At 37.2% G+C, this 25,250-nt stretch overlaps 1 protein-coding gene across 1 annotated transcript in view; it reads right to left on the reverse strand.

Annotated features, from left to right (window-relative positions):
• Window positions 1-25,250, reverse strand: part of DNAH7 (dynein axonemal heavy chain 7) — a 243,288-nt gene that overhangs the window by 190,155 nt on the left and 27,883 nt on the right. The window contains exons 5-11 of the mRNA XM_081242420.1: window positions 22,443-22,530; window positions 21,231-21,411; window positions 19,448-19,523; window positions 17,946-18,071; window positions 12,460-12,579; window positions 4,049-4,232; window positions 3,225-3,404 (exon numbers count right to left, since the gene is read on the reverse strand). Of these exons, the coding sequence (XP_081098546.1) occupies window positions 3,225-3,404; window positions 4,049-4,232; window positions 12,460-12,579; window positions 17,946-18,071; window positions 19,448-19,523; window positions 21,231-21,411; window positions 22,443-22,530 (955 nt within the window). The remainder of the gene's footprint in view (window positions 1-3,224; window positions 3,405-4,048; window positions 4,233-12,459; window positions 12,580-17,945; window positions 18,072-19,447; window positions 19,524-21,230; window positions 21,412-22,442; window positions 22,531-25,250) is intronic.

Raw genomic sequence — 25,250 nt, forward strand, 5'->3', positions numbered from 1 at the left:
AAACAAAAAAACAAAGTAAACAGTAGGTTTCTTGAGAGACTTCTATTTATGGTAATATGAGGAATAGATACCCTGTTTGAAAACAACGACCTAGTTCAAAACACATAAATATGCTGGGGAAAATGCCAAATATAACTTTTATAATGCATGGTTAAGGCAGTAAAATAATAAGGAAAGGCTAAGGGGCCAAACATGAGAGCATACATGAAGCGGGAGGTAACTATATGCGGACGTGAGCAGCTGCCCTGGAGACTCTGCTGATCCCTGGTGGCCCAAGCTTTGCTTTAATGAGTCTCCAGCAGGATGGGTACATGTGTGGGGCTGGGCGGCATGGGTGAGAGAATGGCTGTCAGGAAACAAAGCCTGAAGCCTGAGTAAGGTGGGAAGTCAACTGATACCCCTACATAAAGCCAGGAACAATGAAAAGTGACACAACCTCACAATGAGGGTTCTGAGGACACAAAACTTCAGAATGCTGAAAGCTGACAGAACCTTTAAATGAGGGGGCAAGAAAGGAAAATGTCTTGTTTTGGCCTTGTTTTTCAGTGGAGAAGAGAAAGGATGGTCGTCTTAAGAATTTGGAACCGCAAGCCTGTTATCTTACACATTTTGGTAAGCACTCACACTGCCAGTGTCGTCCACAAAATCCTCAGGCAAGAATTTTTGTTTAAAAGGGTCCTGGGGGCTTCCCTGGCAGTGCAGTGGTTAAGAATCCGCCTGCCAATGCAGGGGACACGGGTTCGAGCCCTGGTCCGGGAAGATCCCACATGCTGTGGAGCAACTAAGCCCGTGAGCCACAACTACTGAGCCTGCACTCTAGAGCCCACGAGCCACAACTACTGAGCATGCAAGCCACAACTACTGAAGCCCACGTGCCTAGAGCCCATGCTCCGCAACAAGAGAAGCCACCGCAACGAGAAGCCCGCTCACCGCAACGAAGAGTAGCCCCCGCTCACTGCAACTAAAGAAAGCCCACGCGCAGCAACAAAGACCCAACGCAGCCAAATAAATAAATAAAAATAAAGTTCCCTTAAAAAAAATCATTAAAAAAAAAGGGGTCTTGGGTTTGCAGGGGCCTCCAGAGCACATGTCAAGAGAATATGCAAAATCCAGAGAAACCAACCCAAATCAAGGCCTCAAAGACTTCCCTGCATAAAGTTTTTACATGTATAAGCCCATAATAATAAAGAAAAAACAGGGGCTTCCCTGGCGCAGTGGTTGGCCACGGCAGTGAGAGGCCCGCGTACTGCAAAAAAAAAAAAAAAAAAAACACCCACAGAAATAAACCACCAGGAGCAGGAGTCAGATGAGCAAACAGAGAAGAGTAATGAATACATGAGTAAGTACAAGAGACTATCAAAAGTGACCAGGCTGGGCTTCCCTGGTGGCGCAGTGGTTGAGAGTCCGCCTGCTGATGCAGGGGACACAGGGTTGTGCCCCAGTCTGGGAAGATCCCACACACCGCGTAGCAGCTGGGCCTGTGAGCCATGGCCGCTGAGCCTGCACGTCCGGAGCCTGTGCTCCACAACGGGAGAGGCCACAACAGAGAGAGGCCTGCGAACCACAAAAAAAAGAAAAAAAGAAGACCAGGCCTAGTTGAAAAAAAGAAAAGTTAATGGATTCCGAGAAAATAAAACTAAAATGACAAAAAAATTAGAAGCTCTATGAAAAAGATAATATTCTCAAAATGAATAATGTCACAATCACAATATTAAGTAAAATGGACTATTTATAAGATGACTCCATCTATACAAAGACATAGAAAAACTAAAGAGAAACTGTTTACAGATATACAGACATGTAGTAAGTTTATGTTTAAGAATTCAGAATAATAACTACAAAATGCCCAATGGTCACTGCAGCACTGTTTACAATAGCCAGAAGATGGAAGCAACCTAAATGTCCACTGATAGAGGAATGGATAAAGAAGATGTGGTATATATATACAATGGAATATTACTCAGCCATAAAAAAGAACAAAATAATGCCATTTGCAGCTACATGGATGGACCTAGAGATTGTCATACTGAGTAAAGTCAGACAGAGAAAGACAGGTGTCGTATGATATCGCTTATGTGTGGTATCTAAAAAAATCGTACAAATGAACCAATCTACAAAATAGAAATAGAGTCACAGATGCAGAAAACAAACTTATGGTTATGAAGGGGGAAGGGAAGAGCGATAAACTGGGAGATCGGGATTGACATATACACACTACTATACATAAAATAGATAACTAATAAGAAACTACTGTATAGCACAGGGAACTCCACTCAATACTCTGTAATGACCTATATGGGAATAGAATCTAAAAAAGACTGGATATATGTATATGTATAACTGATTCACTTTGCTGTACAGCGGAAATTAACACAACATTGTAAATCAACTATACTCCAATAAAAATTAATTTAAAAAATAACTACAAAGTGCAAGATAGTGATTCCTTTGCTAGAAGGTAGAAGGATAGGGATATGAACAGGAAAGACCAATTGGGAGGTAGAGCTTAAAGGTAATAGCCATTGTTTAAGTTAGATTGAAGGTATGAAGGTGTTAACTCTATTACTGCTTAAAACTTTAAACACTAGCCTCCTGTACTCTTTTGTATGTATGAAATATTCATACACTATTTTAAAAAATGAAAAAGGAAGAAGAAAGCTACTGTTTGGACTTACAAAACTTGAAAAGCTTTTAAGTTAAGGAATTTTCAGACATGCTCATTTCATATACTAGACTGCAATAACTATTGTTGAAATATTGTAGTTCAGCAGAACTTTGCTAAATATTTGGCCAGAGAGAGAAGGGAAGTAGGATCTATGATTTGGAAGTAAGGAGACATGACTATTCCTGGAAGAAGGTGTATCAGGAAGGTAGCTAATTGGAGGAAAGTTTTACAGAGCTGGAAAAGTATAACAGCAGTCAACAGCATGGTGTGAATGCTACAGCAAATGCTCATTGATGGCTTCAAACCAGATCACAACTTTAATTCTTCCCCCTCAGAAAGTTTTCAGCTGAGTTCAATAGAAGACTGGTCAAAGAAACCAGTATTTAAGAGAAGCTAATGGGAAAATAGTATGTTTTTAAAGCAAAACTGCCTTATAAGCCAATGTTACTAGGCCATTTGTATTCTGTAAAGCAGAGGATACCTGTCTATACTAAAAGAAGTTATTTGAAGCAAATACCATCATGCAAATTGAAGCAATCAGAATATCCTTATTACTTACCAACTTGGAATACAATTTTGCCTCAACTCTTGGCACAAAACTGACAGCGTTAATCATGACATCATAAACATTTAGAAGGATGTCTATATAGTCATTGAAATCAGGTTCAAACTTAATGGAGTCGTTATCAAGAATCAGCCTCATGACAAAACCTGGATGTTCAAAAGCTCTAACAGAATCCTGCAACAAAGAAGTTATATATATATAATAAAGTATACATATATATGCATATGAATTGTGGTAGACTAAGGAGTGTACTGGTCCCAATTAGGATACATGAGAACTCACCTTTCTTCTTATGTCCTAGACAGTTAAGCCAAAGAGGAACTGTACCAAAAAGGGCAAGAGCCATTCCCAGCGAGACTTGTTGGTATGTAGTATCCACTGAGCCTACAGATCAACTATAGGGTCAAGATTCCAGAAAAAGGAAGATGTGCACAGCAGTGGGGCTCTAGAATCATGAAAGAAGGAGCCCAAGAGGAGAACATTCAAATTCCCAGACTCCACTCACCCTGTAACAGGACCTTCCTCCAGAAAGAAAAGAGTTCTTTGGAGAAATCTTCCCCAGCCCTCATGACCCAAATTTCCCAATTATGGGAATTTTTATTTATTTCCACTAACCTCACCAATGTGATGATAATAATATATCCTACAAATGCAGCTTGACATTAAGTCTTTTTTAAAAAAACACGTAAGTGTGATAGGTCTAAAGATATACTTTCTGCTCTTCCACTGGTAAAGGTTATTTTATAATTATCCACTATAAAAGAATTGAAAATAAATAAATTGGTAGATGAATATTGGTGTAACTGAACCTTACTTACGAGGGGTTGTGCAATTAAGTCCGTGAAATCTTGCATGGAAACCAAAGCGAGGTCCTGCAGCTGTAAAGTCATAAGTGTAGCAGCACAGCTGAAAAAAGATTCCAACTTGGCACTGCTGTCACCAGTTGGCAATAGCTTTTTTTTATTACCTTGGTAATAAATATTCTGCACTTCTGGAAACCACCTTCAAAGAACAAAAGACTTTTAAAAGTTAATATTTTCAGTGAATTACTCCTCTTACATTAAGCATTAACGGTAACTTCTGAACATCTAAAGGTCTTTATAGAGAGGTATATTGCCAAGTCACATTACCCACTCTCTGAAATGTAAGCGCTAGCATATTTCACTCCTCCTGGGAAAAGAAATTTTAATCATAGCCAATGGAAAATGGCTCAATGACATGATGCTGTGATAAAAAGGTAAATCGAACTCCTGGAACCATGATTCCTGCACTTTTTGAATAATATGACAATTAACTTTGTCGGATATTACAAGATACTCCTCCCCAGTCTCTGAAATTGCTCTTCAGGGAATGGATTTGTCAGTTCAAAGCTAAAATGTGAATAACATTAAATCAAGGGAGGGTTATTTGGCTCAGCCCACTTGGTAATTTATGCTATTCCATCTATTTCACAACGATAGTTGAAAACAAGACACAAAACAACAAAATCAAGTATATTATTTTTTTTATCCTCCTTAATGAGAAATCCTGAAAGAGTGACTGATTTAAAACAAGTTTCAAATGTATATGTATCCTTGTAATAAAAGGAAAACAGTGAAATTCATATACAGATACATTATGATGATAACAAGTGAAGTTTTCAGTTTCCAAAACCACTGTCCAACACTAAAATTAAGGAATATTTGTACCTCTTTCATAAGAGATAATAAATTTTTAAAAACAAGGAGTCAGTATAAGTTCAGGAGTTGCCTGAATGCTCCAAGAGAGATCAAAGTTTTAAATGTATGTATTCACCACTTTAACAAATATGTGTTTAGTGCCTACTGTGTGCTAGGGACAGTGTCATGGGAGATATGAAAAGATATGACATGATCCCTTCTCTCTCATAATAATGAAGGCAAGGTGTCATGGCAGAAAAACAGCTTTGAAATCAAAGAATAGAGACATAATTTTCTATTTCAGTAATAGAGAAGGGTTCTATAGTGAAGGTGGCAAATTTCACTGAAGAATAGATAAAAATGAAATGAGGAAGACCCTGAGAAAAGGATCTGAAGTAGAATATACTAAGAAAAATAGGTGGGAGAGGTAGGGCTAATACATCTGATCATTTCACTGTCTATAATGGAGCTAATACAGTAGAAAATAGGAAAAAATAAGTGGGGGGAAGTCTGTGAGGACTTTTGCAGAACTTGGGAGCTAAACACAAGAACCTGGGACAGGCTCACACTCTGTGAATACACAGCAGATCCTTCTGCAGCGGGGCATCACTGTTAAAGCAATAGGTAAAAGGACAAAGGAGGACAAGTAGCAAATACTAAGTAGAGAAGGGCAATGCCAGATTAATGAAGGGGATTGAGAAATCTCCAATAGTCCAGGCAAGAGATAGAGTAAGTCCAGGGCTGTAAGACTGGAAAAGGGACAAAGAACAGAAAATACATTGAAAAAAATTATTCATTCAATCATTGTCTCAAAAATACTTACAGGGTTTCCTATTATGTACAAAACATTTGAGGTACTAAATATTACTCAGTCCTCAAAGTACTTATAGGTGAGTGGAGGGGAAAATGCACACACATAAATATATATTATAAAAGGAAAAATAAGAGAACAAAGTGTCAGAGGCATTAAGAAGGAACAGATCACTTTTGATGAGGCAACAGTAAAGATTTCATGGAATAAGGGTCATTTGGTCTGGACACTGAAAGACACAGAGGGGCTTCTCCAGGAATGAGCTGCATTGTGTGCTGTAAATAGCGTGAGGCATAATTTGTTTTATTGAGGTATAACTGATATAACATTATATTAGTTTCAGGTGTACAACATGACGACTGAATATTTGTATGTATTGCAAAATGATCACAATTAGCTTAGTTAACACTGGTCACCATAATTAAAATTTTGTTCTTCTTGGGATGAGAACTTTTAAGATCTACTCTCCTAGAAACTTTAAAATACACAACACAGTATTGTTAACTGTAGTCACCATGCTGTGTACCACATCTCCATGGGTTATTTATATTATAAGTATAAATTTGTACCTTTTAACCCTCTTCAACCATTTCATCCACCCCTTAACTCCCTTCCTTTAGCAACCACGAATCTGCCCTCTGCATCTATGAGCCTGGTTTTTGTTGTTGTTGTTTTAGGTTTTGCATACAAGTGAGACCATATGGTATTTGTCTTTCTCTGACATATTTCACTTAGCATAATATCTCCACAGCCCATCCATGCTGTTGCAACATCTTCTTTATCCATTCATCAATCGATGAACATTTAGGTTGCTTCCATGTCTTGGCTATTGTAAATAATGCTCCAATGAACATGGAGGTGTACATATCTTTTCAAATTAGTGTTTTCCTTTTCTTCAAGTAAACACCCAGAAGTGGACTTGCTGGATCATACGGTAGTTCTATTTTTACAGTTTTTAGGAACTTCCATACTGTTTTCCACAGTGGCTGCACCAATTTACATTTTCAGCAACAGTGCACGAGAGTTCACTTTTCCCCACCTCCTCACCAACACTTGTTACTTCTTGTCTTTTTGGTAATAGTCATTCTAACAAGTGTGAAGTGATATCTCACTGTGGTTTTGATTTGCATTCCCCTGATAATTAGTGATGTTGGGCATCTTTTCAGGTACCTGTTATTTATCTGTATGTCTTCTTTGGAAAAATGTCTATTCAGATCTTCTGACCATTTTTAATCTAATTGTTTTTTGCTATCACATTGTACGAGTTCTTTATATATTTTGGATATTAACTACTCATTAGATGTATATTAGTCACAAACATTTTCTCCCATTCAGTAACCTGCCTTTACATTTTGCTGATGGTTGCTTTTGCTGTGTAAAGTTTTTATAAATATGTGTATAAAACATAAAATTTTGCTAATAGTATCCAAGAGGTTCTTATTCTGTTCTAATCCCTTTAACCTCTGATTAAATCTGATACAATTATGTCTGCAAAGATGACAATGCTAAGAGTCACAGAGTTTAAGTGGGGAGCAACTGAGCAACTTTCAAATTTTCCTAGAATTCCCATCTCACAGAGGGAAACAAACAAGGAGTAACTATTTTAAAAACCAACAATTGGTTAAAAAGGAGAACAAAGAGTCTACAGATTTACCAATTGGATAGATATTTAACAATGGTAAGGTATGATTATAGGCTAATCTTAGAAGTCATGCCATTTTTAATTTAACGTGACTATTCCTACAGGCATGGCCCAAGGTGAAAGTTTTTTCAGAACTGAGAATAGAAAAGATAGGTTAGGTCCAGGTTGCAGAAGACCTTAAAAGGCAGATTAAGAATTGTGGATTTATTTTGTCAACAAATGGAAGGCACTGAACTAGGGGATGTTTTAAGATTCACCTGGCAGTGGTTTGTAGGCTATATGGGAGGATAACAGGGCCTGCCAAGGGTAGTAGCAGTGGGAATTGACAGAAAGGAGTACACATGGAAGATGCTTCTGAGAGAGGATCAAGAATACTTGGTGGCCATAAAAGAAGTCTCAGTAAATATAAAATGATGAAAATCATACAAAATTAGAAAAGCAGTAACAGAAGGACACTGTGGAAATTCAGAAATATGCAGAAATTAAACAACATAGTCCTAAACAGGCAATGAGTTAAAAAAAAAGGGAAATTAGAAAATAATTTGAGATGAATGAAAATGAAAACACCATATATCAAAATTCATGGGATACAGAAGAGTAGTGGTCAGACTTTAGACCTGTAAACACATTAAAATATATTTAAAAGATCTTAATCCAATAGTCTAAACTTTACTAGAAGTCAGAAAAAGAGAGAATACTAAATTCAAAACAAGGAGAAGGAAGAAATAGAGATCTGAGTGGAAACAAACAAAATAAAGAATAGAAAAAGAGAAAATCAGCAAAGCCAAAAGCTGGTTCTTTGATAAGATCAGCAAAATTGACAAACCTATAGCTAGACTGACCAAGAAAAAAAGAGTGAAGACTCAAATTGTTAAAATTAGAAATGAAAAAAAGGAGACATTAATATTGACCTTATAGAAATAAAGGGAACATAATAAACAACTCTATGCCAACAAATTAGATAACCTAGCAAATTCCTAGAAAGATACAACCTATCAAAACTGACTCAAGAAGAAACAGAAAACATGAATAGACTTATTACAAGTAAATACATTAATTATCAAAAAAAATTCTAAGAAAATTAAAAGGCCAGGATCCAGGAATAGGTGGCTTCACTGGTGAGTTCTACACCAAATGTTTAAAGAAGAATTAACACCAATCCTTCACAAAGCCTTCCAAAAAGAAAAAGAGAAAGGAATACTTCCTAACTAATTCCATGAGGACAGTATTATCATAATACTAAAACAAGACAAAGATATCACAAGAAGAAGAAAACTACAGATCAATACCCTTGATAAATATAGACACAAAAATCCTCAACAAAATACAAACTGAATTTAGCAGCATATAAAAAGGATTATACTCCATGACCAAGTGGAATGCAAGGTTGCCTCAATATATTAAACCAATGGTAATATACCATATTAGCAGAGTAACAGAAAAAACTATCATCTCAATAGACACAGGAAAAGCATTTGGCAACTCTACATTATTTCATAATAAAAACAATTAAGAAACTAAAAAGTAAAGGGAAATTCCTCAACCTGATAAAGGGCACCAACACAGCTAACTTAATGTCAGAGGAAGACTGAAAGCCTTTCCCCTGACATCCGGGAGAAAATAAGGATGTCCACTCTTGCCACTTCCATTCAACATTGCATTGGAGGTTCTAACCAGAGCGATTAGGCAAGGAAAAGAAAAAAAAAAACACATGCAGGTAGGAAATGAAGAATTAGAACAAGTTCTGTTTACAGATGACACAATCTTACATAGAATACATATGTACACACAAACTATTTGAGCCAATAAACAAGTTTAGTAGCAGGATATAAAATCAATATACAAAAAATAGTTAGACTTCATCAAAATTAAAAATATTTGTGCTTGGGCTTCCCTGATGGCGCAGTGGTTGAGAGTTTGCCTGCCGATGCAGGGGACGCAGGTTCATGCCCCAGTCCGGGAGGATCCCACATGCCGTGGAGTGGCTGGGCCCGTGAGCCATGGCTGCTGAGCCTGTGCGTCTAGAGCCTGTGCTCCGCAAGTGGAGAGGCCACAACAGTGAGAGGCCCGCGTACCACAAAAACAAACAAACAAATCTGTGCTTCAAATAACATTATCAAGAAAGTGAAAGGACAAACCTCATAATAGGAGAAATATTTGAAAATCATAACTGATGAGGGTCTACTAAAGTACTCAGAATATATAGTCAGCCCTCTGTATCCATGGGTTCCACATCCGTGGACTCAACCAACTACAGATTGAAAATATCAGGAAAAAATTCCTGAAAGTCCCAGAAAGCAAAACTTGAATTCTCCATGTGCCAGCAACTATTTACATAGCATTTATACTGTATTTACAACTACTTACATAGCATTTATATTGTATTAGGTATTATAAGTAATCTGAGATAATTTGGAGGATATGTGTAGGTTATATGCAAATACTATGCCATATTATATAAGGGACTTGAGCATCTGTGGATTTTGGTATCTGCTGCGGGGGAGGGGGTGTTTCTTGGAATCAATCCCCCATGGATACTAAGGGATGACTGTATAAAGAACTCTTACAACTCAAAAATAAAAAGACATAACTGAATATAAAATGAGCAATGATTTGGATATTTATCCAAAAAGATAAATAAATGGACAATAGACATGTGAAAAAAAATCTCAACATCATTAGTCATTGGGGAAATGCAAATCAAAATCACAATGAGATAGCACTTCACATCCACTAGGACGGCTATAATTAAAAAGAAGGACAATGACAAATACTGGCAAGGATGTAGAGAAATTGAATGGTAGGAATACACTGCTGTTAGGCATGTAAAATCTTCCAAACCCTTTGGAAAACATCATGGCAGCTCCTCAAAAAGTTAAATATAGTTATCATATAACCCAGCAATTCCACTCCTAGGTATACAACGAAGAGAACTGAAAACAAATGTTTACGCAAAATAAATGCTCATGGAAGCATTATCCATAATAGCCAAAAAGTAGAAACAACCCGCACTGATGAATAGATAAGCAAAATGTGGTATTAATATATTCTGCAATGGATTATTATCTGGCCATGAGAAGAAATAAAATATTGGTACAGGCTATAACACGGATGAACCTTGAAAACCTTATGCTTAGTGTACGAAGTCAGACATAAATATGGTATCATTCCACTTAGATGAACTGTCCAGAGTAGGGAAATCTACAGGGACAGGAAGTACATTAGTGGTTGCTAGGGGCTTGTCAGGGTGGAATGGGAGTGACTGCTAACAGATACAGGGTTTCATTTGAGGGTGATGGAATTAGTGATGACCATTGCATAATCTTGTGAATATATTATAAACCATTGAATTATACACATTAAAGTGCTGAATTTTATGATAAGTGAAATATATCTCAACAAGAAAACAACAGTTAGCAATACACTGAATATGGCTGGGGGCAGGCTGGGAATGGTGAGGATGTACATGATGAGCAAAGAGACAGAAAAAGTCAAAAAGTTTTCAACTTGGCCTAGGAATGGTCCAGAGGAGGAAGAATGGCAGGCTTGGAAGAAAGAATGAGTACTGTTATGGAAATGCTGAGAATCAGGTGCTGACGTGGCATTCAACTGGAGATATACAGTAGAAAATTTATAAGAAGGGCACAGAGCTCAGAAAACATGACATCTTGAGACAGCTAAGACAGACGAAATCACGAAACTGTCGAGAATATAGAGAAGAAAAACAAAAGCAAACACCTGGAGAGCTCCTACTCTTAGAAAAGGTAGTAAGATTAAGTAGAGCCAGAAAAGGAGATCAAAAAAGAAATGGGCACAGGGACACAGAACAGAGACTTACAGAAGGCGGTGGTGATTAAACCACAGCAATTGCTGAGTGGAAGTGGAGGATAAGGACTAAGAGAAGACGTTTGGGTTTGGCATAGATGTCATAATTAATCATTTACTAATTGTTTCTCCACTTCGGTGAGCTGATGTTCTGCCTTTTAGCCATGATAAACACATTCTGGCTCACTATGTAAAGTATGGTCAGAGGGTTCTTCCCTTAGAATCAATCAGGAGGCATCAAGAGATTCGGTTAATCAATCTACATCTCTCAGCAAAATCATTCAATAAAGGTTTATCCTCTACTCTGTACTTTGACACACCCAGTCTACTAAAATTTGCAGTGGGAATGTATTCCTGGGGCAGAACCCTGAAGTTATAGATCAAGATAATTTACTCTTATTCTGTCCTTATGGGGTCATATTCTCCTCTGCAATTAATTATGCACTTTCATTCTGCACCTCTCCTCTATTTTTTTAATGTGAACTAAATACTAATACTAAATAGAAGTCTAAAGTTCTTTCAAGTAATGTCAAACAAAGAATTTGACACTAACGTATTAGAGAAGAAAAAATATAAAGGGAAGATTCAGTCTTAAACTGTCAAGATACACTTCTAAGTACCTTTCGGAAATCATGAAGCCATGCTGGAGTTTCATGTCCTCTGTTATCTTAGATTTGATCTAATATTAATGTCCTATTCATAATAACTTAATGGTCCATGACAAGGACAATTTTACCGTATTGTTTCAGAACGTATTATCTGGCACCAGTATCGATAATTATCACATGTGGCTATCCCAATTTGAAGGGCCAATCCAAGATGATGTTTAATTAAATCTAACTTCCCAATATGACTATAAACTCCTTTAAAGAATATATTTTCCCCACCTAAGCATTCTTTAAACTCTTCTGCATCCTCCATCCAAAACCAAAATGTAAGAGGCACATTACCTTGCATGTATTAACAGTAGATTCAAATAAATCTCTGGTGAACGATTAGTTGATGATCATTCCCCCCACGCTATCCACCCCTACTCTCAGAGCAGAGGGCAGAAACCAGACATTGAGAAAAAGTATCAATTATAATCATTTTAGTTTCTGTACAATCTATGCTGTGTAGAACATCTGGATAGACATCACAGAGCAAGGCAGTTAAAGATATCATATTTAACTCTCAAACGGAAATGATTACAAACTTTTTAAAATGAGATTTTCTAAAAGCAGTTAAACTGCAGTAGCCCACCAATCACATTTTTAAATTTATGTTTTCATACATGAAACTTCAAAACTTTACATTTTAAGTAGAGTCTCTTTGGCAGATTCCATGTGTTTCATGACAATGCTCTGAAAAGTCGACAGCTCTAATGCATCCTGGCAATTGTGAAATTCTTCTACATCAACTAAACGTAACTTTCTGCAAGAGATGAAAATGAACAGTGATTTAAGTATGAGGGGTTTTTTTTTGTTTTTTTGTGTGGTACGCGGGCCTCTCACTGTTGTGGCCTCTCTCGTTGTGGAGCACAGGCTCCGGACACGCAGGCTCAGCGGCCATGGCTCACGGGCCCAGACGCTTCGCGGCATGTGGGATCTTCCCGGACCGGGGCACGAACCCGCGTCCCCTGCATCGGCAAGCAGACCTTCAACCACTGCGCCACCAGGGAAGCCCGAGGGTTTTTTTTTTTTTTTCTTTTAACATTTTGCTAATTGATCCCCTCTCAAAAAATGATATTCCTAGGTTTTATCACTAAAATTTGTGTTCCACAAAAATATTTAAGAACATATTTTAATTAAAAAAATAATTAATATAATTAAATTCTGCAGAAACAATCTGATATTCTGAAACTGTGCTGTGCAGTAGAAGGACGTAATAACTGAAATTTGATGGTTAGGTTAGACTGATTTTTGCTTTCAAACTGGAACAGTTAAAACAGGAAAAGAGGCAGGACTCAAAACTTACAGGGTCCACTCCTTCTAATACAAAAATTCCACCCTTTCTGAAAAGAGAGCAACCCTAGATATTGGACAGCCATGAAGTGAGGGAGTTCTCACACCTAATTAAGACCCAGTGTATAAAAATCTTTTGAACCTGTCTGGTTTTGATTTTTCAGAAAACACGGTGCTTACTCCAGCCAAGAGTTTTCAATTCTGACTACAACACTATGATCTTTGTTATATACACGCTTTCGTCAGTTAAGAAGTTTCTCTGGCAGATTAAAGTGAAAGAACAATGCTACCTATTAGTACCATTGTATTAGTCACCTCAATTTAACTACAGATTTCTTCCCTGTTAGAGAAATTGCTATTTAATTTCCACATGATTAAATGATTTCTTTGTTATCTGAAAGATAGGAAACACTATTAAAAACATCACCTTTCATTTTTACTTAAACACCAGTGTGAAATACTGGTTAGTAGACAAAACACGTTTCACATCTATTTATATTCTTTTCACAAGCAAAAGTCCATCTCTTAGGTTACCATGAGGTTAGTACATGACATCAGTGATACATTAGGCACAAAGTAGGTATAACCATCGCTGGAGAATCTTTGGTAATGCGTTATTCTGGGCAACTGAGCAGTATAAAGCAATGTTTTAAATAAAATACTTTTAAAATCTAGCATGACAGCACATACTAAACATAATCTGCTCTCTTTATGCTTCTTGGTCAACATTTTCAACATGACTTTATGTTTCAAAGCTGTAGCTATCAATCAGGGTACAGGTGCATGCTGTGTGAAGCAGCACTGAAGGAGTGCCGTTGCTAGGGCAGGAGCACCTAGAATTCACTTTGCCACTGAGCAACCAGACCAGTTTTCCCTGCACTTCCTCAGTGTTTGATTTAGAGACAATTCTAAGCACAGGCCACCCATCTTTCATGTTTTGAGATTGATAGGCCTTTATAGAAGTTTTACAGAACTTTCTCATGAAATCTCTGCTGATAACATCCCATTTGGTCAATAGGCTGAATTGTTAAGAAGATGGGAAAAATACCACCAGACACTGGTCCTACTTTTTCAGGACGATTCCTACAATCATCTGGCAGTAGAACAACATTTTTAACCACTGGTAAAAGACTACAGAAGAGTCAGGAAAAAGATCACTCAACCAAATAACAGCCCCAAATCACCCAGACTGTGAACCTCAGGCTCTCCTCTGAACTCTTCCTATCCCTTACCTGCCGCATGGAAGCGGACGTCAATTTTGGGAGACTCAGCTGTCAGTCATGGATCCCTCCCACCTGCCACTTGATGCTCATCACAGTCTGAAACCCACCTTGATCTTTGGATCCATCACTGATTTCAGGCAGGGAGACTTCAACAGTCCTGGCCCAACACTCTGGACTCAACACCAAGTCAGTCTCTGATTTTGATCGCTGGTTCTCAAAGCTAATCTCACTTCTCAGGGGGCCCAAGTTGCCCCTTAAATCCCACTCCAAGCACCTACACTGCTCTCTTGCTCCATGAATTTAGAAACAACTTCTGCTCTTGCCAGTTCTCCTTCATTACATCCAAAGTAGCACACTCCAGGCAGTGCTCTGCACTCGCTTTCTTCACTCACTAATACATCCTGGACACCATTCCGTATTAGCACGTTGATACTGTTCTCATTCATCTTTCTTAGCTGTGTAATAATATTCCATTGTGTGAATGTACTATCACTCATTGAACCAGTCCACTATCAATGGTTACTTCGTTGTTTCCAGGCTAATCCTCTTAACAAATGGCACAATAAAGAACCCTGAATCTCGATCACTTCCTATATTTTCATGTGTATCTCTAGACTAATTTCCCAGAAATGAGATTGCTGGATTCAAGTGCAAATGAATTTGTAATTTTGATAGATATGACTGGATTCCCTTCAAAAGGGTGCCCATTTCTCCAATCTTCACTAACAAAGCATGATGTCAATGTTTTGGAATTTTGTCAATTCCATAGGAAATATAATGATATCTCAGTGTAGTTTTTATTTCAATCTCTTTGCATTTTTCTTATTATGAGTTAAGCATCTTTTTAATATGTTTGAGATGGATTAAGTTGTATCCTCTCTGAGTACTGTACAGTAAATGAATCCAGTGTTCTAGAAGTATTTTCTTGGACTCGCCTTGATCAAATCATGAATTTCAAAAGTTGTTCTTTATCTTATTTTCTTAGACACCCTCCTATTTATACTGTAATATATATCCTATGATAATTTCTATACTCATATATACACTGTATATACATGTGTCCCTGACGTACACCATTTTTCAAGCAAAAATACCTGTGTGCTATGTAGGTTTTTGACTGCATTATAAATGCCATCTCTGACATTAAGTGGGTTCTGTAAGCATAAATACTGAATGACATGAATTTGCACATTTCCATCTAGAGAGCATCCCCATTCATAGAAGTGTCCTATTCAAGCATTTTAGAGTCACTCAGATGATTTTTTTGTATCACCATCCCCCAACCCACAGCCATACATAGAGATGTCCTGTACCTTCAAGACCTGCTTAGATTCAGGGTAAATGACTGTTAACCCAGAGTAAGGATGCCCTGTGTGTTCAATGCTGGCTTCTCCTCAGAGGGGCAGCACTTGGGTCTGTCCATCCCACTCTTAATATTCACACAGAGAGTAAAAACAACTTACGCCGGCAAAGGCAACATAGGAGTTGGTGGGGCTCTCTTCCCACCCACTGACAGCAAAGCTTCTTTCTCATTTGTCTTTACCCTGGAAGCTCTGAGGTTTGCTTCAACTGCTGCAACTAACACCTCTGCCACCACATCCCTGGACACTAATTTTGGACATATCTACTAGTTACTGTTTTCTTATCTCAGCTTTGTTACTTTTTCTTCTTCTCCTTCCTCCTTTCATTTTCTTGTCTCTTGCTTCCTGACATTGTACAACAGACAAAGTCTAGCCCTTTATGAACAATATTAGGCAATGGTGCTCATCCTCCAGCATCCAGCCCAGTGTGTTCTAGCAGTTCCATGCATGAATGGATATTAAAAAAATAAAATAAACACTATGGTGGTGTTTTGAAAATGAAATGTACTACTGCATGTAAACGTTCTTTGTGAAAGTGATATACTGTATTGTATGATCTCATCACTGCAGACAAAATTAGATCATAGGCCTTGTCAGGGAGAGAGATTTGAGTCTCAATACCCAAAAGAAACAAAATGAGAAAAGCATGGGGCAGGGAGATGGCCTCTTCCTATAAGACAAATTCAAGAAGACAAAGAAATCCACATTATACGATGGAAAGTTGAAAGGATGTGCTTTCTAGGAGTAAACAGTCTCACTGACGAAAGCCAGTTTTATGCTATGTATGTATATACACGTATGTGGATATACATATATATTTGGCTACATGAGCACAAAGAAAAATATGGGAAGATGCCCCACTAATGGTTATCATGTCTTTGGCTGGGTTGGTAGAAAGAAGGGCACGTATAAGGAAAAGAAAGGCCAGGCTGGTGGGAGTCAGGCAAAGTAAAGAAAAAAGGGCTGCACTTAGAAAGTGTATATGATCACACTGTGTAATCATATTAATTACATATGTATCTGTGTAAAGAAATTACATTAAAATTTGTTTAAAAAAGGAAGGAAGGGAGAGAGGGATGGAGTGAGGGAGGGGAGGGGCCTTAGACACCACAAACCCACAATCATCTCACAGGTGGGAACTGAGAGCCTCTGATGGGAGGGTGGCAGAGCTGGGGCGATTCTGGATGGCTTGGCTTCCTGGAGCACGACTGGGAGCAGGGTTAGGGTTAGGTGCTCCTGGGCACTAAAGATTCCAACTTCGGAAGGAGCTCAGAGAAGTTGGTCGGTGAGGCCCCCCTAGTGTATTTGCAGGGGTGCTTTCCAGAACAGAGACAACAGCTGTGCTTCTGTAGCACCCAAAGCTCTTAGCTTTCCCTTTGCTGGTCTGCAGGAAGCGAGAAAATGTGCTCATTATTGTGTCCTCAGGACAATACCTGCAATTAAGAACCAGGAGACCCCGGAGAACAGATTGCATGTAAACTGGGGCTTTGGATGGGAGGGTGAGAAAAGGCTCATGGGACCACCTTGGAGGCCAGGCTACCATGTCCTCTATTACGAGACAGAGACCTATTCAGGTTTTGAGAGGGCTTCTTTAAGAAAAATGATATACATCTGTATTACTTCTGCATATTTTAGAAACAGGTTATGTCCACGTGTGCCTATGGCTAGGATGCCCCCTCAGCGCCTTGGAAGGGGCAGCACAAGGGAGGGAATATGAAGCTGGAGCTTCTCAACTGTGAGGTAAACTGTCCTCCGCCCTAGGGCCAAGGTCTGTAACTCCATAGCGCCCACCAGCCTTCACATCCAGCTCTGCACCTTTCGCACCATGACGATGCCCACAAGGAGATGCAGGATCCCCAACAGTCGCCCAGAAACTTCACCTCATGCTAATCACATGGGCAGTATTACCTCGGTTTCTAAACAATATAGATGACTGTAGCAGCTAATGTTCTGTGGGATTTAAAATGAGGCATGGCGATTCAGCCCCTTAGCTGTGATTACCCCTTAAAGTATATATGGTAACCTGGCGGGGGTGGGGAAGGGAGAACTGGATAAGACATAATGGCGATGATCACTTTTACCCTATACACTTCTATGTTATTTAAAACCATGCTTACTTAGGTTAGATTTGTAATTATTTTTAAAATTTATAGTTAAAATAGTAAAAGAAATAAGATGTAATAACTTTCATCTCTCTTAAACAAAACAAACAACAACAAAAAAAAAACCTCAGTAAGGCCAGAAATACTTACTTAAAAGTACTGTGCCACAAATCTTGCACTGCCAACATTGTAGGGTTCATTGTGTTCAAGTGACCCCTAATATAACTGCTTGCAGCTAAAAAAGATTTCCTCCAAGGTTTTGGAAGAATTTCCATTCTGAAAGCAAAGAGAAAATAGTCATCTTCTTTAAAAATCAGAAAGTCTTAATAAAAGTCAAAGTACTTTTTGAGTAATAATTTTATTTGAGTAATAATTTTTTGAGTTTAATTTGAATTAAAAATAAGATTTATCCCTCATGGTAATAACAAAACATGTAATTATGTTTTAAAGTATATAAAAGTCATACTCTTTGTGGTTTACTATAATTTTTAATGAACGCAGATAAAATTAGATTTGAATTTTTATCACATAAGGCAATTGTTTTTCTCTAAATGCTTGATGTGATGGAGTCCACAAATAACTAATAGTGATCAAACAGGAAGAGTAGCCAGCTACGTTTTATATATATCTTAAAAGATTTTTTTAAGGAAACATTTAAACATTTTATGTCCCTATTGTTTTTAAAACATTTTAAGAATATACTCCAGCCTGGAAATCTTCTCGAACTTCACCTCTGACTGTGTAAAGGTCACTTACAAAATCATAAACACTAACATTCTATTTAAAGATATTTATTCTGTAACTCCTCCGAATTGACTAGTCATCTTTTATATACTAAAGATGTGCCATCTTCATCTTTCAGAGTATATTTAAACATTTACATTTTATGCCAGTAATTTTTTTTTATTCTCATTGATTTTAAACACTTAGTCTTCTTTTAATATATAGTAAAGTTAATTCAGTTTTTCATTTGTGGTTATATCACCTTTACAATTACAAAGGATAGTTTTTGTCTATCCCTGGGAGAAAAGCTGTTCTCCATAGAAAATACATTGACTTTTTTTAGTTGTTAAGAGAAACAATTTGGGACACTTTTAAATGATACAAAAGAAACAAAGTAAAACTGAAGTGGTTACTTAATCATATAAGTTCTATTCTTCAAACTATTTAAGTGATGTATTCCTAAATGTTATTTTAGGGAAAATATATAGCAAGTGGATTTTCCCATATGTGTTCTATATTTTAATCCATGTAATATATTCTGTGTTTGCATATTTTCTGCAACATTCCCACTGCGTTTTGGGGCATTCAAATTGCCATCAAGCTTTCATGTCCCTATTACATCTAAAGCCTGTGCTTGGAGCTGTGGAGATAAAAGATCTGTATCAAGGTCTTTCACCAGAGCACTTATGTTTTAACCACGTGGGCATCCGTCTGTCAGTGTGTGTTTGCCTACCCATCTATCCATCAATTTGTAAACATAACATGTTAGGGCTTAAATATATAAACATAGATAGTATGATCAGTTGTATATATGAAGTACACAAATTATGAACATATATTTGAGAAAATATAACCAGTGTATAAATATATCCACATACAGAGAAATGATTGCAAAATATCAATATTCTTAGTGAAACTTGATTGCTTACTCAGCACGATGGGGTGGAAGTTCTTCTACCTTTCCGTCATCTTCCTTTTCTCTAGGATCTTTTAAAACAAAATCAACTAAAAGAAGATTGAAAAGTTCTGATCAACAACCTTATAGTAATTATAGTATTTCCCAAGCAATTGCAAAACTAATTCCTTTAAAATCATTTACATTAAGTCTTTTGTAAATAATGAGCAATTTGTGCATTTATAAACACAAGAAAATTTTTATGAGAAAATCTATGATGTCTGTGTCTTTGAGAATATATATACCCTTTCTTAACAATGTTCCTGTTCTTTCATTCGAAAGTCATTGCTCTTAATATAATTGATACATTTTCCTTTTTAGCTCTTCCACCAAAAGCGTTCTTGTTGAATTGAAGGTCAACAATACAGAGTAGCAGTAGTTTCCCTTCACTGAGGAAAGATACATATTACTTTGCTATTCTCTTTTAAACTGCTTAAGAGCATAGAACTACCTTGTTATGAAATCAGTGAAGTGAGCTACTTCTGCCTCTGCCGTCTTTAATTCAGTTCATTCCAACTTTCTTGCTTTTCTTTGAAGATGCTCTTTCTAAAATGCAAATATGTTTTTATCCCTCTGCCTAAAATCCTTCAGTGACTCTCCTTTACCTTCAAATGCTTAAAGCATGTAAGGCCCTTAGTGTTCTATCCCCTTCCCAAAATGCACCCTCTTCTTTGGCCATCAGAGCCGCTTGCAAGGTCGGAAGAGCCTTTCGCTCGTCTGCCATCATTCCCACCATTTCCTAGGCCATGCGTGTTCCCTAGGATGTATATGTTCATCCTTCACAACTCAGTTCAGGTGCCACAGAGTCCTTCCTAACAACTCAGGCATGACCTCTTCTCCCTTGGACCATGTTCTCGATTTCTCTCCTCATTGTACTTGCTACTTTGCTTTATAATTTAGTGATTTGTCCATGGCCCTCATTACACTATAAACTCTTTGGGGGCAAGGATATGGCTCTTTACATTATCAAAACACTCAATAGGAGTCTTCAATGCAGTGAATGCCCTCCTCCCTGAAGGGTCCCACAACCATTTCAAAGCAGTATGATTTCTCCAACTTTGACATAGCATCAATTATACCAGGCTTACTATCACAACCAATCGGAGAACCTTTTTTTAAAGCACAGATTTGAAAGACTGCCTCCAGAGATTTTAATTCAGATGGGTCTGGAAATGAGTACTTTTTAAATGGCTCTGATAATGTCATTCTTAGAGTCTATTGGTCTATACCACAAGTCAGCAAACTTTCACGTAAAGGGCCAGACTGCAAGTATTTTCAACTCTGTGAGCAACAAGGTCTCTATCACAACTACTCAACAATCTCTTATGGTGCAAAAGCAGCTATAGAGAATATGCAAATGAATGTGTGTGTCTGTGTTTAATAAAACTTTACTCACAAAAACAGGCAGTGGGCCAGATTGGGCCTATGAGCTATTGCCAACCCCTGGTCCATAGCAGTAGTTTTGTAATTAATCACACTCTAGTTTATGATATCAGTAATATTAATTAACATTTTAAAATTTGTTTCAGTTATGTCTTTTGTTGAGGGGATATATCCCTACAAATACAAAGGTGGTTTTAAAAAATTTTTGCTATATTTTATTAATGAAATTTGCCTGAGATCTTAAGCAATGTAACCACAATACAAGAAACCACCTAATAAATATAATAGTTTCAAGGATAGGTGTTAACTTTAAGTTTTTTTAAATTTATCTTTAATAAGACACATTCAAATTAGAAAGAGAAATACTGATTTACCTATGGATTTTTTTACACTAAGAAGATAATCTTCTCTCATTTCATCAGATAATGCATGTATGCTGTTAGTGAGGACTTTCAGATGTTGGGGGACTAAATTCAATACATGCTCCAGCCAAGAATCTTCCATTGGGGCTATGTGGTCTGTATCAATTCCATGGTGGATATAATAATAATATCTCTACAGAAAAGATAATGAGAAATGGAGATGGGTTTAATATTATAATAAAAGAAGTATTTATCAAAAATAAAACCACTGAGCAAAATTAAAGTTTTAGTAGAACAAAGTATTTACAAATCATAAAAAATTATTTTTTGCAATTCATATTGGCATTATTTGAGCTCTCCTAAATTAAAAACTTTTATTTCATGAAAATTAAAACTCTTACCTTAATTCATAACTATACTCTAAAACTTGAAGTTACATTACTAGATATATGATGTACTAAACAGAACTAATATACGTGGAGGTAGAATTTAGTGTTCTATAAATGTGTGAAAATTTAGTATGTTAGTTTTTGTCCTTGTGTTATTGATAATCAGAAGATCTTAAAAGCTGTAAGTGAATCAGTATCCCTATTCATTAATCTCAGAAATATTATCCAACAGGATTTACAAAATTTCCAATTGGCCTGTTAATATTTCATGCCATAATTTTACAGCTATTGTTAAATGTGTGTACAAAAAATTCATTTTAAGACATGATAGTACTTCTCTAACAATGGACATTTAACGTCAATGTATTTTCCCAAGTTTTTACACATCACTTATCAGAAAAAAGTTTAAACATCAAAAAATACTTTCAAATTAGTAATGTTAAAGTCTTCGATATTTGCTTTTAAAAAATTCTATATTTGAAATCATTGAAGAATTACTTTTTTCTAAAGTAAGTTAATATGCTTTGTGAAGTGTACATTATGTAATTAAAATAATTTCTCATAGAATAAAGACATGTAAAAGCTATACATGACTGAGGCTAGCTTTAACATAGGGAGCAGGGAGACCTGAGAGTCTCTGACTGTGGTCTTAGGAAACGAGGGGAAGAATGATTTCCTCTGTTAATCCAATAGAGCAATTTTATGGAACTTCATCTTTATTCCTACATCCATGTATTTGCACAGGAAGGAGCACAGAATAAACTCAAAGGCTCAAAGGCACCTTCAAGTGCTTCCTTTACTTTCAGTTCTACTGACAAAAGAAATAGCTTGTTACCAAGATGTCTTTCTCTATTGCAGAAGTGGTTAGTTTTGGCAATGTGCTTTCATCCAGAGTAGCTGAGTCTAAGACAGCATCTTGTTGCCTAAGAAAATGATAAACACACTATTCAAATGTATATAAATGGCAGTTAGAACATAAATCAATAGATTTATCTGTCATACTGTCCTCTATAAAATAAGAAAAAAAGGCATTGTGGAACATTTTTAAAATAGTAAACATATTTATTTGGTACCGTATTCCTCCCAGAATACCTTCTCTTTATTCAGAGAGACAGTTTTATTGGAAGTGATTTGAAAGATCTAATTCAGAGGCCACATCCTTTTTGTTAGGCTTTATTCATTCTTGCTCATTTCTCCAAAATCATCTCTCTTCTCTGGACTTTTATAGGAATGTTCTTGCATTATTCCTAAAACATGTATGGTTATTTATAAATATGATGTTTAGAAGAGCACTGATGGAAAAGACTCTAAATGTAGTTTTGTCAAAGACACAGATATATTCTTCAAAAGACCATTTCTGATTTCTAGGAACACATATTAGAAGTTAGCAACAAGTGACATACAAGCTCATATGCTCCTATGTTTTTGTTATTGGCTAACTGTTCATACAATACTATAATGTTTCTAGGTATAATTTAATTCAAAACCTATATCAGATATGAGCCACATTTTGTGACTCCCTCTGGGGTTCCAATGTGTGAAAAGTTCACATTTTCAGGAAAATAAGTTGTTCTGCGATAACTTTAACCTCTTTATCATTGAATATATCATGTTCCAGGTCCCAACTTCATCGGAGATGGACACAGGTTAGTGATGCTGTGTAATAAAATAGTTCTTCCCACTAACTGTCCAGTGAGTGGAGACTGGAGGTTTATTGAATATCTGTGTGAGATATCACACCAAAGTAGGTACCCAGAATGGATCCTCTGACTTAGTTTTTTGCAAATCTAGGAATCCACTATCTTGTGAACTTTAGACTTATTTTTTTCAACTAAATGGACCAGAGAAGAGAGGCAAGGCAATGTCTCAGGAATGTCTCAGGTAATATCTCAGTTTAATTCAGTACATGGTAGGTGCTCAATAAACATTTATCAACTGAGGAATAAGCGTATGAGAGGAGTGGTGGAAGATCTTCAGGGTATTCTGTGACTGGAAAGAGAAGGGTTATTTTAACTGCAAAAGTAATCATCTCATTATTTTGGTGTTTGTATAGTAAAAAGGTACTAGTGACAGCAACGTACTTCAGGAATCAGGATATCTGGGTTCAGATTCTGCCACTATAAAGTATATGACCTTAATAAATGGATTGTTGTTTTTTTTTTGTTTTTTAAGGGCAGAAATGCTTATCCTATCTACTTTGCTGAATCCTGACACTCAAACTTCACCCTCTGTGTGAGTAATGTGGACCTAGAAGGATGCAGCAAGGTCAGGAGAGGTGAAGAGGAAGGAGGTTAGGGGCTATAGGAGAGGCTGCAGAAGTTCTTGCAGTCAGAATGAAGATCCTTTCAGCTCTAAAACTCTATAATTCTATCGTTCTGTGGCTACAGGCAAAGATTCTGCTACTAGGAACAATAATAGAAGCTTTCTCTAATCCTCACACCTACTGTTACAGGAGACAATGACATAATTATCCCCACTGCACAGGTGAAGAAACAATGCCAGAGAGATTAAATAACCTCCCCTTCATCACACTGTTAATTAAATACAAAAACAAGGATCTGCCCATCCACACGTGCTTCTAAACTGCCATGCTCTTCCCATCAAAGCAACATTCCATTCAGAAATCAATCAATCAATACTGAAGACACTTTACCTGTTAAAGAGAAGATATGACGTACTTTATTTCTCAAAACTGAAAGAACTATATTGATATTTTTTCTCTTTATCAATAGAGATTTTTGGTTCAAGATGGTGACATAAACATCCTGTTTTCAAGTTTTCCTATGAAAATGGTAATAATTTTAACCCAGGATTGTAAAGCAACTAGAGGGTCATCAGCTGAGTAGATACTTCAACAAATTTTTGGAACATGAAAAGAAGATAAAGAACAGAGGAAACAACTGAGAACACCCCAGACCGTAACTCATGCAGGAAGGAAACCAATCTGCCTAGGAGACCCCTAGAAAAGGCTCTCGTCTTGCAATCAACAGGTACCAAGGGAGGAAATGTATAGGAAGGCTGACAGCAAGGAAATTATCCGAGCAACTTTATGCCAGCAAATTAGACAACTCAGGGGACTTCCGTGGTGGTACAGTGGTTAAGAATCCACCTGCCAATGCAGGGGACACAGGTTAGAGCGCTGGTCCGGGAACATCCCACATGCCGCAGAGCAGCTAAGCCCGTGCGCCACAACTACTGAGCCTGCGCTCCAGAGCCCACGAGCCACAACTACTGAGCCTGTGCTCCAGAGCCCGCAAGCCACAACTACTGAGCCCAGGTGCTACAACTACTGGAGCCTGAACACCTAGAGCCCATGGTCTGCAACAAGAGGAGCCACTGCAACAAAGAGAAGCCCCCACTTGCCGCGACTAGAGAAAGACCGTGCACAGCAACGAAGACCCAACACAGCCATAAATAAATAAATAAATAAATAAATAAATAATTTTTAAAAAAATTAGACAACTTAAATGAAAAGAACATATTGCTAAATGGTAAAAAAGTACCAAACATGCCTCGAGAAGAAATAGAAAATATGAAGAGATCTATATCAAGTAAACTAATTGAATTAGTAAGTAATAATCTTTCCACAAAGAAAAGTTCAGGTCCAGATGGCCTCACTAATAAATTCTATCAAACAAGTAAG

This window comes from Mesoplodon bidens (assembly GCF_964165515.1).
Source record: "Mesoplodon bidens genome assembly, chromosome: 8".
Taxonomy (NCBI): Eukaryota; Metazoa; Chordata; class Mammalia; order Artiodactyla; family Ziphiidae; genus Mesoplodon; species Mesoplodon bidens.